Source organism: Aethalodelphis obliquidens, unplaced genomic scaffold (assembly GCF_003676395.1).
Source record: "Aethalodelphis obliquidens isolate GAN/ISIS:26980383/991018 unplaced genomic scaffold, ASM367639v1 scaffold36, whole genome shotgun sequence".
NCBI lineage: Eukaryota > Metazoa > Chordata > Mammalia > Artiodactyla > Delphinidae > Aethalodelphis > Aethalodelphis obliquidens.
The window spans coordinates 2,342,876-2,359,128 of NW_020837980.1; the positions used below are offsets into that span (position 1 = coordinate 2,342,876).

A 16,253-nucleotide genomic window follows, 5' to 3' on the forward strand; every position below is an offset into this window, starting at 1 on the left:
ACTCTTAACCACTGTGCCACCAGGGAAGCCCCAGGGAAATCCTTATCTTTGTTTCTGATCTTAGGGGGAAATTATTTAGTCTCTCACCATTAAGGATGATGTTAGTGGTGGGTTTTTCATAGATGCCCTTTATCAGGTTGAGGAAGTTCCTTTCTGTTTCTGGTTTGTTGAATGTTTTTATCATGAATGTTGGATTTTATCAAATGCCTTTTCTGTGTCTATTGAAATGATCATGTCGTTTTTGTCCTTTATTCTATTAATATGGGTGCCATAGGCAGAAATATGCCCCCACCCAAAGATGTCCATGTTCTAATGCTCAGAACCTACAAGTATATTGACCTTAAAATAGGGAGATTATCCTGGATTACCCAGGTGGGCCCAATGTAATCATAAGGGTCTTTAAAAGTAGAAGAGGGAGACAGAAGGAGAACCATAGAGATGGCAGCATAAGAAAGACTTTGTCCAATGTTGCTCACTTTGAATATGGAGGAATTCAAGGAATGTGGCAGCCTTTAGGAGCTGGAAGAGTCAGGGAGGTGGATTCTCCCCTAGAGCCTCCAAAAAGAACGCTAAGCTCCTAATACCTGCTTTTAGCCCAGGAAGGCCCATTTTGAAATTCTGACCTTCAAAACTGTACAGTAATACATTTGTGTTTTTTTAAGCCATTAAGGTTGTGGTTATTTGTTACAGCAGCAAGAGGAAACTAATACAGTGTACTACATTAATTGATTTCCAGATGTTAAACTAACCTTGCATTCCTGGGGTAAATCCCAGTTGATCATGGCATGTAACCCTTTCTGTGTTGCTAGATTGGGTTCGCTTGTGTTTTATTGAGGATTTTTGAGTACATGTTCATAAGAAATATTGGTCTGTTGTTTTTTGTGTATGTGATGTTTTTGTCTGGCTTTGGTGTCAAGGTAATACTGACCTCATAGAATAAGTTTCAAAGTGTTCCTCCCTTTTCTATTAGTATAACCACTACAGCTTTGTTACAGTTGCTGTCTGCATGATGTATCTTTCTCCATCCTTTTACTTTCAACCTATTTGAAACCTGTCCTTAATCTAGATCTCCTGTAATAACAGACTTCCTCTATAATAACTGATATTTTTTATGACAATGAAAACTGCATTTGTTATATTTTTAGCTGCTTTTAAAAAAATTAGCTGCTGAAGTAAACCTTTGTTTTCACAACTATAACTTCTTGTTTCCAAACACTCTCTAGTTCTCTTTCTTGCACTAAATCTTTAATGTTTTGGCTTATTTTTGTTTTACTTAAAATAAAACTTAGTAACCATGCGTTGGGCCTGCTTTTTTTCCTAGTGGTCTACGAAATCTTTAAGTCTGAGAACGACTAAACTAGAAATTTCCCAAGACTAGGTTAGAGATATGTTATACACACAACATAGGTTGTATCTATGGAACAAGTTTATTAAACTCCTGAATAATTTTTAAAGTAATAAAATTTTAGCAGTATTTTTGCATTAAAACATTAAAAGCATTAAAACATACTATAAAACTGACTTTGCAAAAGATATGTAAACTATATTAAAATCACTGCTATATATTGTGAATAATTGAAAACCATCTAAATGTCCAGTCATACAGATTGGTTAAATTACAAGGAATTCATGTAATAGTTATCTATTTAAAATCATGTTTTATAAATATTATATGACATGGAAAAATGTTCAACTACAGGTCAAGTTGTCCTGTTTTAGTAACTACTCTGTCCCCTAACCCTCATGGACATGTTGCAGCTTCCCAAGGTGTTTTACCATACCTGTTGGCTTCCTTTAATCATGTTTTCTTTAATCACTCCTTTGTAGTTAAAACCTGTTCAAGCACCCTAGTTTAGTGTGTCATCTACTTCCTGCCAGGACCCTGAGAAACTTTAACCCTATTACTCTCTGGTTGGTGAAATTAAGATGAAATTACAGAGAAAACAGTAAATACCTGTTTTTTAGAAGTATTACTATGATGTGTTTACTGCAGCTAATAACAGTGATGGTTACCACTAATTAAATGTATTTTTAGCTTATAGTATGCTTTATATATCATCTCATTTAATCCTTTAAATAACCCTATGAGATATAATAGTTATCGTCATCCCCAGTTTATACATGAGGACACATTCAATATCTTTGATTACTGTGAATTAATATGTTGTCATTGTTTTCTTTTGTAGATCATTCACGAGAAGTCTTGGAGCAATTAGTAGGCCCAAACAAACTAAAGCAAGTGACGTGGACTGTCTATTGATGCTTATTGAAGCTTATCAAAGCTATGATCTTCATACAACTTTCCCAGGAAACAACGATCTAGAGATTGGCTTTCCAATAATATGATTTATGCTTTGAAGTTAACCAGGCTCTTAAACATTTTAATAGTGCTGTTATTTCTAAGTTTGTTTGAGGAGTGATTGTTCTTGAAATGACAATCCTAGCATGCCCTCTGATGTATTTGGGGAGGGTATTGTGTTTGTTTCTTTAATAGCAAAGTTTTAAATTACCTGTTTTCCCTGGAAATTTCCTTCTCCCACCTAGATATTTGAGCTGCTGTAAGAGAAATTTACCAATATGGATAAACATTAGGAGAATTCTAAGTAAAGGTATTTCTAAAAGCATTAATTACCTACCTAGCTATTTTTTGGCTGCTACCTTCCAAATTATTTAAATGTCCACTGGCCAGAAAGCAAAGCTGAACATCAGGCCTGTAACTTCTTCACAGAATTTATTATTTCAATGAAACAAAGAAATATAATAGTTTAATGTCATAATCCAGGACATCATATACCTTAGCCATTCAGCATATGAATGTTACTGAATATGGCTACTTTTCCCAAATACATGCTATTCATCTACAAACCTTCATCCTTAAAGACTGCAGTCAAGAATGTGTAAGAATGAGTAAACACGAAATGTCATCACAGAGGTTGTATCCTGAAGCTCTACTGGTTTCACATTGTGAAATAAACACACAGGTCTTAGTTTTCAAATGAAATGTATTACTCTCTATAATCACAAAATTCTCTGACGTATACTGTGCTTAAACTACCCCCAAATTCAGCATATTCCCTGTGCCATGAGCCTGTCTCAGTGGGACTTTTCTTAAAGATTTCCTATTTTAACTGTGATGTAGTGAATAACAGGGAAAGTGTGGTATGGTAGATTTCTTGTATATGTTTAGAAGGAAGGGTTTACATATTCAACTCCACTCCTTGTCCTTACTACTAACTACTTTATAAATGTGATATGTTTATAGCGTAGATAACATATATTGCCACTGCAAAGGTGGTACATATGTATATATGTGTAAAATGGGTAAGGCCTGTTCCATCTATGAAATTTTTCTGAAGACAAATTCAGTAAGATTTAATATTGAATACCTAACCAAGTCAATAGCTTTTTCCGCTTTGGGGGAAACTAGTTTCAAGATCTAAGGTATCAGGTTTGTAGAGTCTATAAAGGACTCATCATCCTAAAGCAGCTTGCAGCTTGACCTTCTTTTTTTATACTGCTAGTTACCTTAGCTGTTTCTCGGCACTCTGTTTAAAATTTGGATCTCCCATCCCTATCCTACCTATCCCTGTCACCCTTACCTGTCACTCTAGACTCTATTTTTCCCCTTTCCACCTGTCACCATCTGACATGTTTTATTTTTTATTTGTTATCTGTCTCCCGACCCTAGTATATAAGCTTCATGAAGACAAATTATTTCTCTTTTTTTCACTGCTGTATCTCCAATACCTAGAACAGTGTCTGGTACATAATAAGCACCCAAATATTTGTTGAATGAATAGACAAGAAAATAAATAAAAGTAATACCCACACTTCAAGTTTCTGGTCTGTGACGTACAGGGATTAGATGTCATCACTCCTGTCCTCACAAGGTAAAAGCTGAACAAACTGAAAATCATGAAGCAGTACAGTGTTTATTTCAAAATGGACTTGTATTAGTTGTAAATATACACTGCAAACTCTAGGGCAACTGCTAAAATAATTTTTTTAATAAATATAACTGACCTCCTAAGGGAGGAGAGAAGATGGAATCACATAAAATCCTCAATTAAAACCAGAAAAGGGGGAATTCCCTGGTGATCCAGTGGTTAAGGACTCTGTGCTCTCACCGCCGAGGGCCTGGGGTGTGATTCCTAGTCAGGGAACTAAGATCCCACAAGCCATGTGACGCAGCACACACAAAAAAGATAAAACCAGAAAAGGCAGAAAAAGTAGAACACAAAAAAGAAACAACAAAGGCAACGAATAGGGAACAGTTATAAATATGGTAGAAATTAATCCAACTATATCAATCTCTTTAAACGTGAACAGTCTTAATACAAACATGTTTGTTATGCTATGAAGTCATTTCAAGGATCACTGTTATATATATGGGCAATTTAAAAATATTTTAAGCAATATTTGGACGTCTCAAAGACCTTCTTGTACCCTCCTCATAAATACTTAAGAAAGGATAACAGAAACAGTGTTGTAGATATTTATTTCTGGCTGTGTTGGGTCTTAGTTGCGGCACGCGGGATCTTTTGTTGCGGCGCTCAGGCTTTTCATTGTGGCGCTTGGGCTTCTCTCTAGTTGTGATGCGTGGGCTTAGCTGCCCTGCGGCATATGGGATCCTAGTTCCTCAACCAGGGATTGGAAGGCAGATTGTCAACCACTGGACCACCGGGGAAGTCCCATGTAGATATTTAAAATTAAATCTACTCTTGGCCTCTTCAAGCTGATTTCCAACAGTGCTCCAGAGTATAATTTCCTTTAATTTTCTCTGTCTTATCTTGCTGAGAAGGACAATACCCAGCAGACTATCCTGAATTTTCAAAGAATATGTCAACAAAACTCTTTCCTCTCAAATGCCATCCAATGCCACTGTAGCCTATCATTTCCATTGATTTTAACCAATGCTGAATGAAAATTTTGAGTTTATAATTAAGCCCCAGTAGACCAATGGAAATTGGATACAACAAGAGTTGATTCATTGGGTTGTAATAAACTCTGACTTCCAGAGTTCAAGGATCACAAGATCCTCTGTGACCCAGCTCCAAAACTCCCACCTAATGATACTGTTTTCCTGCCTAAGCAACAACCTGCCCTTAACTGCTTTCTCTACATTTCTTTTGAATGACTGTAGCTCTGATCATGTCTCCCTGGTATCCTAATCCCACTGGCGGTGTGTATTGTTAGAAAACATAAAATGCAAGTGTCATAAACAATTCCTAATTAGTATATGAGAACACGAGAGTACAGCTGACCCTTGAACAACATGGGTTTGAACTGCACTTATATGTGTTTTTGTTTGGTTTGTTTCAATAAATACTACAGTACTACACGATCCATCCCCGGATGCAGAAACTTGGATGCGGACTGTAAAGTTATACATAGATTTTCAACTCCAGGCGGTGGGTGGGGTAGTCAGCACCCCTAACGCCCAGGTTGTACAAGCGTCAACGGTACATTCGCAAGGCTGCGTTTTATACCTGTAACATATATCGTGGTCACGTTTTGTTTTAAATTGGAGAATAGGAAATATAATACAGGTAATCGGTACGAAATTACAAGACCCAAAAGTAAGAACTAGGTCTCCCTACCACCCTCATCCACCAGCCACCTGGTACCCTCTCAGAAGACAACCACTGTTACCAGTTTCTTTCCAGGGATATTCTATATCTACTACAAGTAAATACGCATTCTTTACACATACATTCATATGTAGGTATATACATACATCTTTTTTACATAGTGTATACTATACACATTCTTCACATTGTTTTTCATTTATGTCCTAATGTTCTTATTGATATATAAGATCCTGACAAGCTGGGGCATGTAGTGGTGGCATAACCAATTTCTAACTGACCTTAGTAAACCATAAAGAGGCTATCACAGTACTGAGTATGTAGGAAATTCTAAAATCTTTATCTGTGTTTCTTAATTGATGCCCTATTATGTACTTATCCTATATTACACACTTTATACTTTATTATAATAACCCTTTGAGGTGCAGTTTATTAAATTTTATTACTATTTTATAGGTGAAGAAATGGAAGCTCAGAGAGCTTAACTAGCCCAAAATCCCAACTAGAAAGTGACAGAGTGGCCTCACTCTGAAGCCCATGTACAGTAAGTCCCCTACATATGAACGAGTTCCATTACGAGAGTGGGTTCGTAGGTCCAACAAAGTTAGCCTAGGTACCCAACTAACACAATCAACTATACAGTACTCTACTGTAATAGGTTTATAATACTTTTCACACAAATAATCATAAAAAACATACACAAAATAAAACATTTTTAATCTTACAGTAGAGTACCTTGAAAAGTACGGTAGTACAGTACAACAGCTGGCATACAGGGGCACTTTAATATCTTCGAAAGTTCACAACTTGAAGGTTCGTATGTAGGGGACTTACTGTATTCTGTACCATACCAACTGCATCTCTGATCTTAACAGACAATTTTTTTTAAATATAGTATTCTGTATTTTTTATTTTGTTTAATTCAAAGATACATCACAGTTGTCCTCAACTATAGAAAGAGACTCTGCTAAAATATCTAATTCCTCTCAGCTACTTGAATTACATGTGGATATTGCCTTCTATAATTATATTCCTATAGCAGTAAAACTAGAAAAAAATTACAGATAGAGATTTCTATATTTGGCTTACTGCAGAACAAGTTACATGACAAAGGGTGACAAAACTTCAACCTTCATATTTTGGAAACAAGATTTGCCATTTAACACAAATTTCCTTCTTTGAACTGGACAGTCTTTAGGGTTAAACCCAAACATAGCTATATCCATATTGGAGGTACTTCAACAGCTCAAGGCTGAAATTCCCACACCGTGCTTGTTGTCAGTCCGTTGTTCTCCTGCCTAGTGGGCTCTGGAAGTGAATATTCTGCTACTTTGTGCAGTTGATGCTGAATGCTATGTCCACTGAACTGGGGTCGCCCAGGGTCACCAATCAGTACTCGAGTTCTGTAGACCCAAAAGCAATTTTTCAGCCATTGATGTAGACTGTCTGCAAGGTCTTCATCATAGAACATATCTCCAAGCACAACAAGGTCCCACGTATCTTGTTCCAAATCCAGCATGTTTTTGGTTAAAATGGGAAAAGGATTCAGTTGGTTCAACTCACAGTTTAGTGTAATAGCCATTCCTGCAACTTTAAAAAAGCACATAGTGAATTGGTATATGCTAAGTTGTTTTAATTCCCTATTAATTAATTTAAATAATCTAGAAAATCTCCAACAATATGTTTTTTTTTCCCATTCTGTTGAAAGTTGTTTTTTTAGGTAAAGAAGCCTAAAGTGTATGCCAATATAAGCTATTTCCTGCAATTCTCAAATATATGAATATCCTGAAAATAAAACAATACCAAACACCTGGAAATGTTGAGGTTTTAAGGAACATTTGCTGATCTACAAGCCTTGTGCAGCAGGATGACAAGTTGGACCTGAGACCCCATACACAATAAAGCTCCTCAAGGGCTAGATCCTCAGTGAAAGGGAAGACTAGAAGAAAATCAGATAAAATTAAACCTTACCTGTCTCAACTTGGGTTCGAATGGAATAAAATCTCCCTCAAAGACACTGGCCTATCTTCACTTGGGTTTTGGTCAAATAAACACTACCTACATATTTCAGGAAATGCCTAGCCCAGCAATGACCAACAGTTAAGTGCTCCCAGGTTGGTATCACTTTGGTATATCTGCCAGACACAAATAGAAGTCCTCCTGTGAAAAATGCACCATCAACTCAGGCCTCACAGGATTCCCACAGATAATGTCCCACTGAGTAAGTTCACAATATCAGATTATAAGATTCACATGGAAATGGGCTAGGCTATGATGGGTTGAGGCATCTGTAGATATTTATCCTGGAAGAAAAAAAGATGAGCTTCAAATATTTTAAAATGTGAAATTCTTACTAGGGTCTATGTCATTGGCCAAGATCGTTAAAGCTCCACTCATCTTAGCAGCGATAGCTGTAGCTCCACATCCACTCCCAATATCTAACACAGATTTTCCTCTGACAACGTCAGGATTATCCAAAAGATACCTAAATTAGAAAGAAAAGGGAAAACATTATCTAAGATAGAAGAAGGTCAATAAGAGGTGTACAAAAATTTTTCTTTGGATTGACTGGACAAAGAAATAGTGAAACTTAGCAGAAGAATTTGGTCCAACATTGGCAAGTTTGGCCTGACCAGAATGAGATAAAATGTCAATCTTAAGAGCTGGGCAGAGGTGGCAGAGAGAGGACCTAGTCATTTTGGTCTTTCTCTTTGGCAGGTGTGAAGAGCAGTTCCATACAACTGACTAATCATGCTCTTCAAGTCAACTTTTTAGAAGTAGTGAGCACTTACTGTGATCCAGAAACTACTAAGCACCAAAAACACAGACTGACAAAATACTGCTAAAGTCAGGACTCAGTAAGCTAGATGCAAAATTCACAGTCTCCTTTTCATTGTTCAACAGAGAGTGGTTTTACCTACTGCTTGAACTGTTTTATAATGACCTCTCTGGTAAGGTACAATCAAAGTCCAGTTCAACCAAAGAATTTGGACCTGGGCTAAGTAATTACCAAGCAAGTGAAGATGAATGGGAAAACACTGAAATAATAAATGTCAACTGACACTTGACCTTAGTATTGTAATAATAAAGAAGAGCAGAGGGAATTCCCTGGCGGTCCAGTGGATAGCATTCAACGCTTTCACTGCTGAGGGCCCATCAGGGAACTAAGATCCAGCAAGCCAAAAAAAGACTAAGGAACTACGGCAAGGTGGGGATGTAGTACCCTGTCTAAAGGGGCAGCTGTTACCCATCTTAAGCTAATTGTTGCCCCACAGAAATGGGGTGTTATCAGAGATTTAAATCCAGTGTTATCAGATATTCTTTTTTTTTTTTTTTTTGCCTTGCCTCGTGGCTTGTGCCGTCTTAGTTCCCCGACCAGGGATTGAACTCAGGCCAGGCAGTGAAAGCACTGAGTCCTAACCAGTGGACCTGGGAATTCCCCAGAGATTCTTTTCTTTCAAATCGAAATAAATTTTTACATGCAATCCCTCAAGTTTTACATGTTAGCAACTGATTTTTTTTTTTAAGTTTACAAGTAAAGGCCAAAGAAAATGCATCTGTGGATCACCTATTTGTGACCTCTGATTCAGACAAGTCTCTTAAGGAATTCGATGGCACTTATATTTGGAGTTGATAAACAACAACTTGCATAGATATCACTTAAAATGTATTCTTTTTAATGATATAAGTAAATAAAGCTTGAAAATTTGGCAACACAACAGCCAGAATATTGGACTTGTTAGATATTGGAAAGCTTTCCAGAACTTAGGATTCTCCAAAAGCTCTATGTTTGCATTTATTTATTTTGCATTTAAAACTATATACAACCTGAATTCTGCTAGACCATACCATTCCTGTGAAAGAGAAGTCCTTATCCTTTTCCTTTCAGTTTTGTAACCTCAAGGCATAAAAAGATTAAATCATTTACCAGTCTAAGAGCAAAGACTAGATTAAAATGCTATAAGTTCTTGCCTTTGTTTCAGTGGCTGTTTTAATAAAAAGCACTGTGTGAATGTGTGAGAAAATGTCCTAAAGAAGACCTTTGCAGTATGGGGAGTTAGAAAGGGGGAACCTTAAAAATGCAGAGGCAGTGCCGCAACTAAGAGCCCGTATGCCACAACTAAGACCGAGCGCAGCCAAATAAATATTTTTTAAAAAATAATTTTAATGCAGGTGCAACTCCAGAGTTCACCTGAGTAATGTCCCAATCACTCACATCCCTCATCCTTTGGGAGCCTGGGAAGAGGCAGTGATGGAGGAAGTGTAAGGTTTAAGGAGCAATATTTACAGGATTAAACCAGGCGACCTGAAGGACTGGGGCTTTAAGCTCCACTGAGGAACTCTGCACGGACCATGCATCATGAACCATGAACCTGAGAACAGTGTGAGATTTCTGGATCATGACCAGCTACCTAGGGTCTTGATAGCTGACCTAGGATTTCTCTTGGGGAGAGAGCTATATATCGGGAAACACCTTGATAAGCTTGGAGCAGAAGGTAAAGCTATGCAACAAAGCAACCCAAAACTTTTCCTAAACTGCTCTAAATTAAGAAAAGAATTTGGGGTTTTACTCTGGTTTTCTGTGAGGAGCAGGGAGAACAAGGCATTGGAAGGGGCTGAAAAGAGTAAGGATATGCGGAGCCCTAAAGGTTCCCACTTCACTTACGGCCGTACCTAGACAGGGCTTGGCCTCCTGGCCAGTAGACTGCCCAGTAAGGATCACTGTGGGGCCACAGGTCAGCTCTCTCCCACCAGAACTTGCATCTGGGGGTCAAAAGCCGCAACTGGATTTCAGGGGTGAGGCTACCACGGTTGGTGACTTCAGTGTTCTCCTCCAGGAAAGCTTTCATCTCAGGGTCCAAAAAGCTTCCGGTTTCCCTCCAGGGGCAGTGGCCCCAGGGAAACAAAGGAAAACCGCTGCTTCTCACAGCCTTCCGAAGGACACCACAGCGGTTCATGGCAAATGATGTAAACACTCTCCAACCTGGGCTCAAGGCCATCGGTCCTGTCCCAAAGCACAGGTTTGTTGGTGCTGCTCTTAATAACAGCTGCTCCTCCTCCTCCTTCCTGGGGAAAGAATAAGGGTCTGGCTGCCAAACTGATCTCAACTGGAATCTCTGGACCTCTAAAAACATAAATAATACTGAAAACTCCAAGGCTCACCAACACTTCCAAATCCTATTGCATAGTAAGAAAATGTTAGTGTTAGCTCTGTAGCAGATGCTGCACAAGTGCAAGTTCATTTTAGGTGAAAGCGTTGGTGCATTAATTTAGGAAAATCCAATCTTCTAAAAGATGCCTTTCCACAACAGAATCCTTTGTAGTAACTTATAACAACAAATATACAAGCATCTGATTTTGAGAGAATCCTCAGGAACACGCCTTTTACATAAAATAAGGTATACCTTTAAAGTTCTTTCATTCATTTAATAAATCACTTCCCTTTAAGCAGGCACTGTGCTTGGCAACTGTGAACAAAATTAACAAAGTCCCCATCTTCAGGAAGCTTAGATTCTAGTGATGGAATAGAGCAATTATCAGGGCAAACACAGTTCTTGCCTTTATGAAGTCTAGCCAAGATTGTGCAGATTGCCAAATTGTAACTGTGGTTAGAGATATACAAATTATACTGACTGCTCAATAAAGATAGTCCTAGCATAAAACATCAATGTAATCAAGATTCAGGTGTTTTCCTAAAAACAAACAAAAACAAAACAAACAAAAAACTATGGATTTAATTGTAATAAAAGAATATCAACTTCCAAATCTCTTTCTGTAAATACCTCTGATGAGTCATCTTTACCAAACCTGGACTTAATAGAAAGACACCTTGATAAAAATAAGAATGAGGAAGAGCAGTTTAAGCACAAATTATACACCCAGTTGTTTGGGACCTCTGATCTGTTCTGCATAAATATATAAATAGTCTTACATCCACCCAAGTACTTAGAGTAGGGGCCCCAAACTCAAATGCCTACCCAGGGCCAGACTGGTGATAAATGAGTGATGCAGGCTGGTTGTTAGATCACAGAAGGGCTGTGGCAAACTGGAAACTATTTCAAAACAGTCCCCAGCCAGGGGACACGTGGCCAGATCTTTCAATTTCTCAAAACAATCCAGCTATTTACCCATAAACTCCCACTTTTAAACGTGGGCAGTTAGTTAAAATACCAAGACACGAGGAGGGGCAAAATGTCTGTCTGTGAACCAAGGACAGACCTTAAGTGGGTGCAGCCCACGTTTATTCCTTGTAATCTACGGGTCTCTAACGGCCTGACCTCATTGGACTAATCGTGTAGGGAAGGATTGGGTCAGCCCTTGAATCTCACGAGCCTAAGGTTTGAAAAGACAGCAGAGCAAATACAAGATGATTGATTTTGGACACCCTGTCATGCAGACCGATGATGCCCCGCCCACGCCAGCACCAATGAAGCATCCGTTATGAATATGTGATTATGCGGTGGACACTTGGTACCTGGATTAACTGGTACGGTGAGAAGACAGGTTTAAAGGGGCAAGTTACAAAGTGTTATCACGTAACTTCCCTCGAAGGAGGACGGGAGTCAGTCTTAAAGGGGCAAGCACAGTCCTCCTTTTCTCCTTACCTGGCTGTGCTAACACCGTCCCGGGAAGCTAAGCACAGGGCAGGTCTGTCACTCGCCTTTGCGCCTCTTTTCGCGCCTTCTTTACAACTGCACGCTGGGTCCCACCTCCCCCCCAGAGCCGGGCCCCAACACCCAGCACCCCCACCCCCGCCCTGCGTCCCCGCCCCGCCCTCCTGCTCCGCCCTCCTTCCCGGCAGCACTTTCTCTCCCTTACCTGGGCTTCTTAAAGGGACAGGAAGTGCGAAATCAGCCGGCGCCCTGACCTCATTTGGGAAATAAGGGAATGTCAAATACTGATTTCTAAAAAATCCACTCTGAAGCCGTGGATCATCTGCTTCGTGTCAATCACACTTCTAGGCACTGGGCATAGAGCGGTGAGCAAAATAGACAGCACAAACCCTTAATGACGCTTATATTCAACTGGAATTAAATCATAATATGTCATCCCTTTTATAATAATTTTCCTACACGTACAATCTTTTTTGTTTTTCAACTGTAACTTCTCCTTTCAATAACACTCACTGATTCTCTTGCTAGTAATAATTCTTAATAGATGTTCAAGATCAGTTTGTCTAAGGACTTCTCTGGCAGTCCAGTGGTTAAGACTACACGCTTGCACTGCAGGAGGCGCGGTTGCATCCTTGGTCAGAGAACTAAGATCCCGCATGCCGCCCACCCCCCACTCCCCACTCCCCACCCCCGGTTGAAAAATCAATTTGTCTAAGGATTTTTTTTTTTTAATGGATGAGCAATCAAGCCACATTATTTTTGGCTGCCTTGGGTCTTGTTGCTGCGCATGGGCTTTCTCTCGTTGCGGCGAGCGGGGGGCTACTCTTTGTTGCCGTGCGCGGGCTTCTCATTGCGGTGGTTTCTCTTGTTGCAGAGCAGGGGCTCTAGGCACGGGGCGCTTCAGTAGTTGTGGCTCGCAGGCTCAGTAGTTGTGGCGCACACGCTTAGTTGCTCTGCGGCATGTGTGATCTTCGCGGACCAGGGCTCGAACCCGTGTCCCCTGTATTGGCAGGCAGATTCTTAACCACTGCGCCACCAGGGAAATCAAGGATTATTGTTTTTAACCAGCTTCTGTATTCTATCCCAGTGATAGTTTTAAAATCGATCTGCTTCTCTCCATCCCTCCTGCCTCTGCCTTATGATTGCTTGCTTGAATTCCTGCTACTGGTCTCTCTGCAATCCTGCCTTCCTCTATCCCATTCTCTATAGTGCAGCTGAAATGGTTTTTTCTGAAACTTTCATTCCATAGTCCAAAAAAAGGCCTTACATTCCTACAAGATAAGATAAACCAGATAAGCCAAGAGAAACAGACTGTAAGCCCTGAGAAACAAACGTGGATTTTCTTTTCTATTGTTTGGTGGTGTTTTTGTTTTTTGTTTTTGGTCACGCCACTTTTCATGCGAGATGATCTTAGTTCCGCAACCGGCGCCCCCTGCATTGGGAGCTGCCTGGTCCTAACCACTGGACTGCCAGGGAAGTCCCGCCCTTTTGTTCTTTTTAATTGAAAGAACTGTCTCGCTTTCATCAAAATTGACCCAAATGCAACAAAGCAGACCCATCAACTGTCTGATAACAATTGAGCTATCATCTGACCTTGTGATTTTTGCCTTTAAATATGTGCCTACATTTTTGTACACGAGCCAATTCTCTAATAACTGGACACTCTTGCAAGTGCAAGTAAAAATAATTTATCCCCATACTCAAATTTGTTTTTAAGCGTTTTTTGAACAAGTTATTTAATTATACTTATTAGTTGTATGTCCTTGGGCACATTATTAAACCTTCCTAATGAAGGGGATTAGGATATGCCATTGTGGCACAAGAATTATTTTGAGCGAAAGAGTTTCTGAAATCTCTTATCTGCCTAAAGCTGACTCTCCCAAAAGAACTCAACTGTCATAAAACTCCTCCTTGAGAACAACTTTAATCTTCTTGGACTTGAGAAGTGGGCACCACACCCAAACAGACATTGTCTCAAGGCTATCATATCTCCTATCTACTCTCCTAAAAAAACATTTATCTTTACAAAAAGTCACTCCCATAAGTGCCCTTTCTCTCCTTCCCCATCACCTATGATGAAATAAAATATATGTTTTCTAAGGCAGGACAAGAGAATTTAAGCATAGCAGATGCCCTTCCTGACAGGGCTCTTCCTAATGTGCAATATGCATCTACATTATACATTAACCAGATCTCCTCAAAGGCAGGAATGTCTGCTCAACCATAAAGATCATTTTTTCCCCTTCTTCTGACGCCAGCAATGTAACTCCTTAGAAGATAACATTCTTTTCTTAATCCTGTAAGGGGTCATGGTGACCTGCCGCTCCCTTCCTACATGTAGGTCTGGACTTTATATCTCTGGTTAACGTTATGTAAAATGTCAGTGTGTCATTTTGATGAACGATCCTTTGTCTCAAAAATGTATATAAATGTGCTTTCGACTTCTAACTAGGGGAACAGTCCTCAGAGTTTTCTGAAAGACTGTCTCCAGGGCTATAATCCTCAGGTTGGCTCGGAAAAAAACCTCTATTTCTTCTTTAGATTGACTATTAATTAATTTTTCATCAACACCTACTAAGTTAGGTATATAAACACAAAATTTTAACCACCCCCTATGAGTTATTCATCACTGAATTCTCATGTGCCTATGCACTGCATGTGTAAACTCTGTTTTTTTTCTCCTGTTAATCTGTCTTTTGTCAGTTTAACTTGCAGATCCCAGACACTGAACATAAGAGGGTAAAGGAAAGTTTTTCCTCCCCTACACTAAGTATCAGTGTTCTCCTCTGTAAAATAATAATGATGATAATAATAATGTATTGGGAGGATTTAATGGGATAAAAAGTAAAGTGCTTAGCACAGTTCCTGGCATATCGTAAACGCTGTGATTATCATTATTGGAACTATGGAGTTAGTGCTGGTAAGACGCAGACTGGAGGCTGAAGATCAGGTTTTCAGCGAAGAGTGAGGGGATCAGATTTGAGTTTTAGAAAACCGTTTTAAGCTGCTGGTATCAAAGAGAGAGGTTGGATTGAAGGAGACATCCCTTGAAGAATGTGGTGGTAACCCAAGCAAGCACTGATGAGGGCATGGAAAGAATTGGACACATCTGAACGTGACTCAGGAAAAGCCATTAGCAGGACTTGGAGAGCAATTAAATATGCTTGCTTAACCATAATGAGAGACAATCTAAGGGAAAGATATCATTTTTTCTTTATCAACTTGACCTGAATGACCGTGCTATCTGATCTCATTCTTCCTTGCTTGAAAGCCTCTCTGGCTCCCCATGCCTTCAATATCAGAGCCGAATTCCTGATCACAGCTTCCGAAGCTCTTGGTAATCAGTCCCTACTTACCCATCCTGCCTTGTTTCAGAACCCTCCCCTCCTCTACACTTTGCTTTCTTGTGGCAAGCCCTTGTCCTCTCACTCCATGCCTTGCTTAAGACAAAGTTGCTGGGGCCACCACACATACACCCTCTCCTCACTGACCCTAACCACCTCCTTACCCTTCAGAACGCAGCTCAGAGTTAAGGCCCTCAGAAATGGCCCCTACACACACACTGATCTTGACATTTTCTTAGCTTCCTATAGATATATCTGTAAGGCCAACTGGCCCGAGGCAGGGGAACGCAATCAGACTCACAGGTTGCATCAGACCGAAACTTTCCGGACCACCCAGTTCCAGGAACTGACCTGGGGACTTTCTGGACCACCCAGTTCCAGGAACTGACCTGGGGACTTTCCACCCGGCCCAGCCTTCCCGCCTTTCGAGGGGCGGAACTAACGGTCCCAAGACTGATGCAACCGGCACTAGATACTGCCACGATAGCCGAAAAGACCACCAAATAAGGAATACTCTGTGCGCCCTCCCGGATTCACCACACCCCTTTCCCTTCTTCCCCTATAAATTCTGCCCAAACCCTCACCCGGGCGCGACTTCTCTGGCCCCTTTCTCTCGAACCAGTGAACCTCGCCCGGGAGCGTACCCAAATAAAGCTTGATTAAGCTCTCCTCCGTTTCTTGCTGCCGTTCCTTACAATATCCAGCAA

The 16,253-nt window shown here is 40.0% G+C and overlaps 2 protein-coding genes and 1 long non-coding RNA gene across 10 annotated transcripts in view; 2 read left to right on the forward strand and 1 right to left on the reverse strand.

The window, feature by feature from the left end:
* AMN1 (antagonist of mitotic exit network 1 homolog) overlaps positions 1-4,475 on the forward strand; it is a 65,727-nt gene extending 61,252 nt beyond the window's left edge. For all 7 annotated transcript variants that reach the window (XM_027129291.1, XM_027129297.1, XM_027129293.1 and 4 more), the window contains one exon: positions 2,187-4,475. In XM_027129291.1, the coding sequence (XP_026985092.1) occupies positions 2,187-2,260 (74 nt within the window). In that variant the 3' untranslated portion in view covers positions 2,261-4,475. The remainder of the gene's footprint in view (positions 1-2,186) is intronic.
* Positions 4,476-6,330: 1,855 nt separating this feature from the next.
* ETFBKMT (electron transfer flavoprotein subunit beta lysine methyltransferase) lies at positions 6,331-12,292 on the reverse strand. Of its 2 annotated transcripts, XM_027129290.1 has the most exons (4): positions 12,194-12,292; positions 10,263-10,655; positions 7,943-8,073; positions 6,331-7,178 (listed from the first exon to the last, which is right to left on the reverse strand). In XM_027129290.1, exons 2-4 carry the CDS (start codon positions 10,586-10,588, stop codon positions 6,835-6,837), a joined length of 801 nt encoding a protein of 266 aa, XP_026985091.1. In that variant the 5' UTR covers positions 10,589-10,655; positions 12,194-12,292; the 3' UTR covers positions 6,331-6,834. The 2 variants fall into 2 exon arrangements, with proteins under 2 accessions (XP_026985091.1, XP_026985090.1); XM_027129289.1 differs by lacking the exon at positions 12,194-12,292 and having other exon boundaries at positions 10,263-12,185.
* A 154-nt stretch (positions 12,293-12,446) lies between these two features.
* LOC113632308 (uncharacterized) overlaps positions 12,447-16,253 on the forward strand; it is a 44,259-nt gene continuing 40,452 nt past the window's right edge. The window contains exon 1 of the long non-coding RNA XR_003437758.1: positions 12,447-12,567. This is a non-coding gene — a long non-coding RNA (uncharacterized LOC113632308). The remainder of the gene's footprint in view (positions 12,568-16,253) is intronic.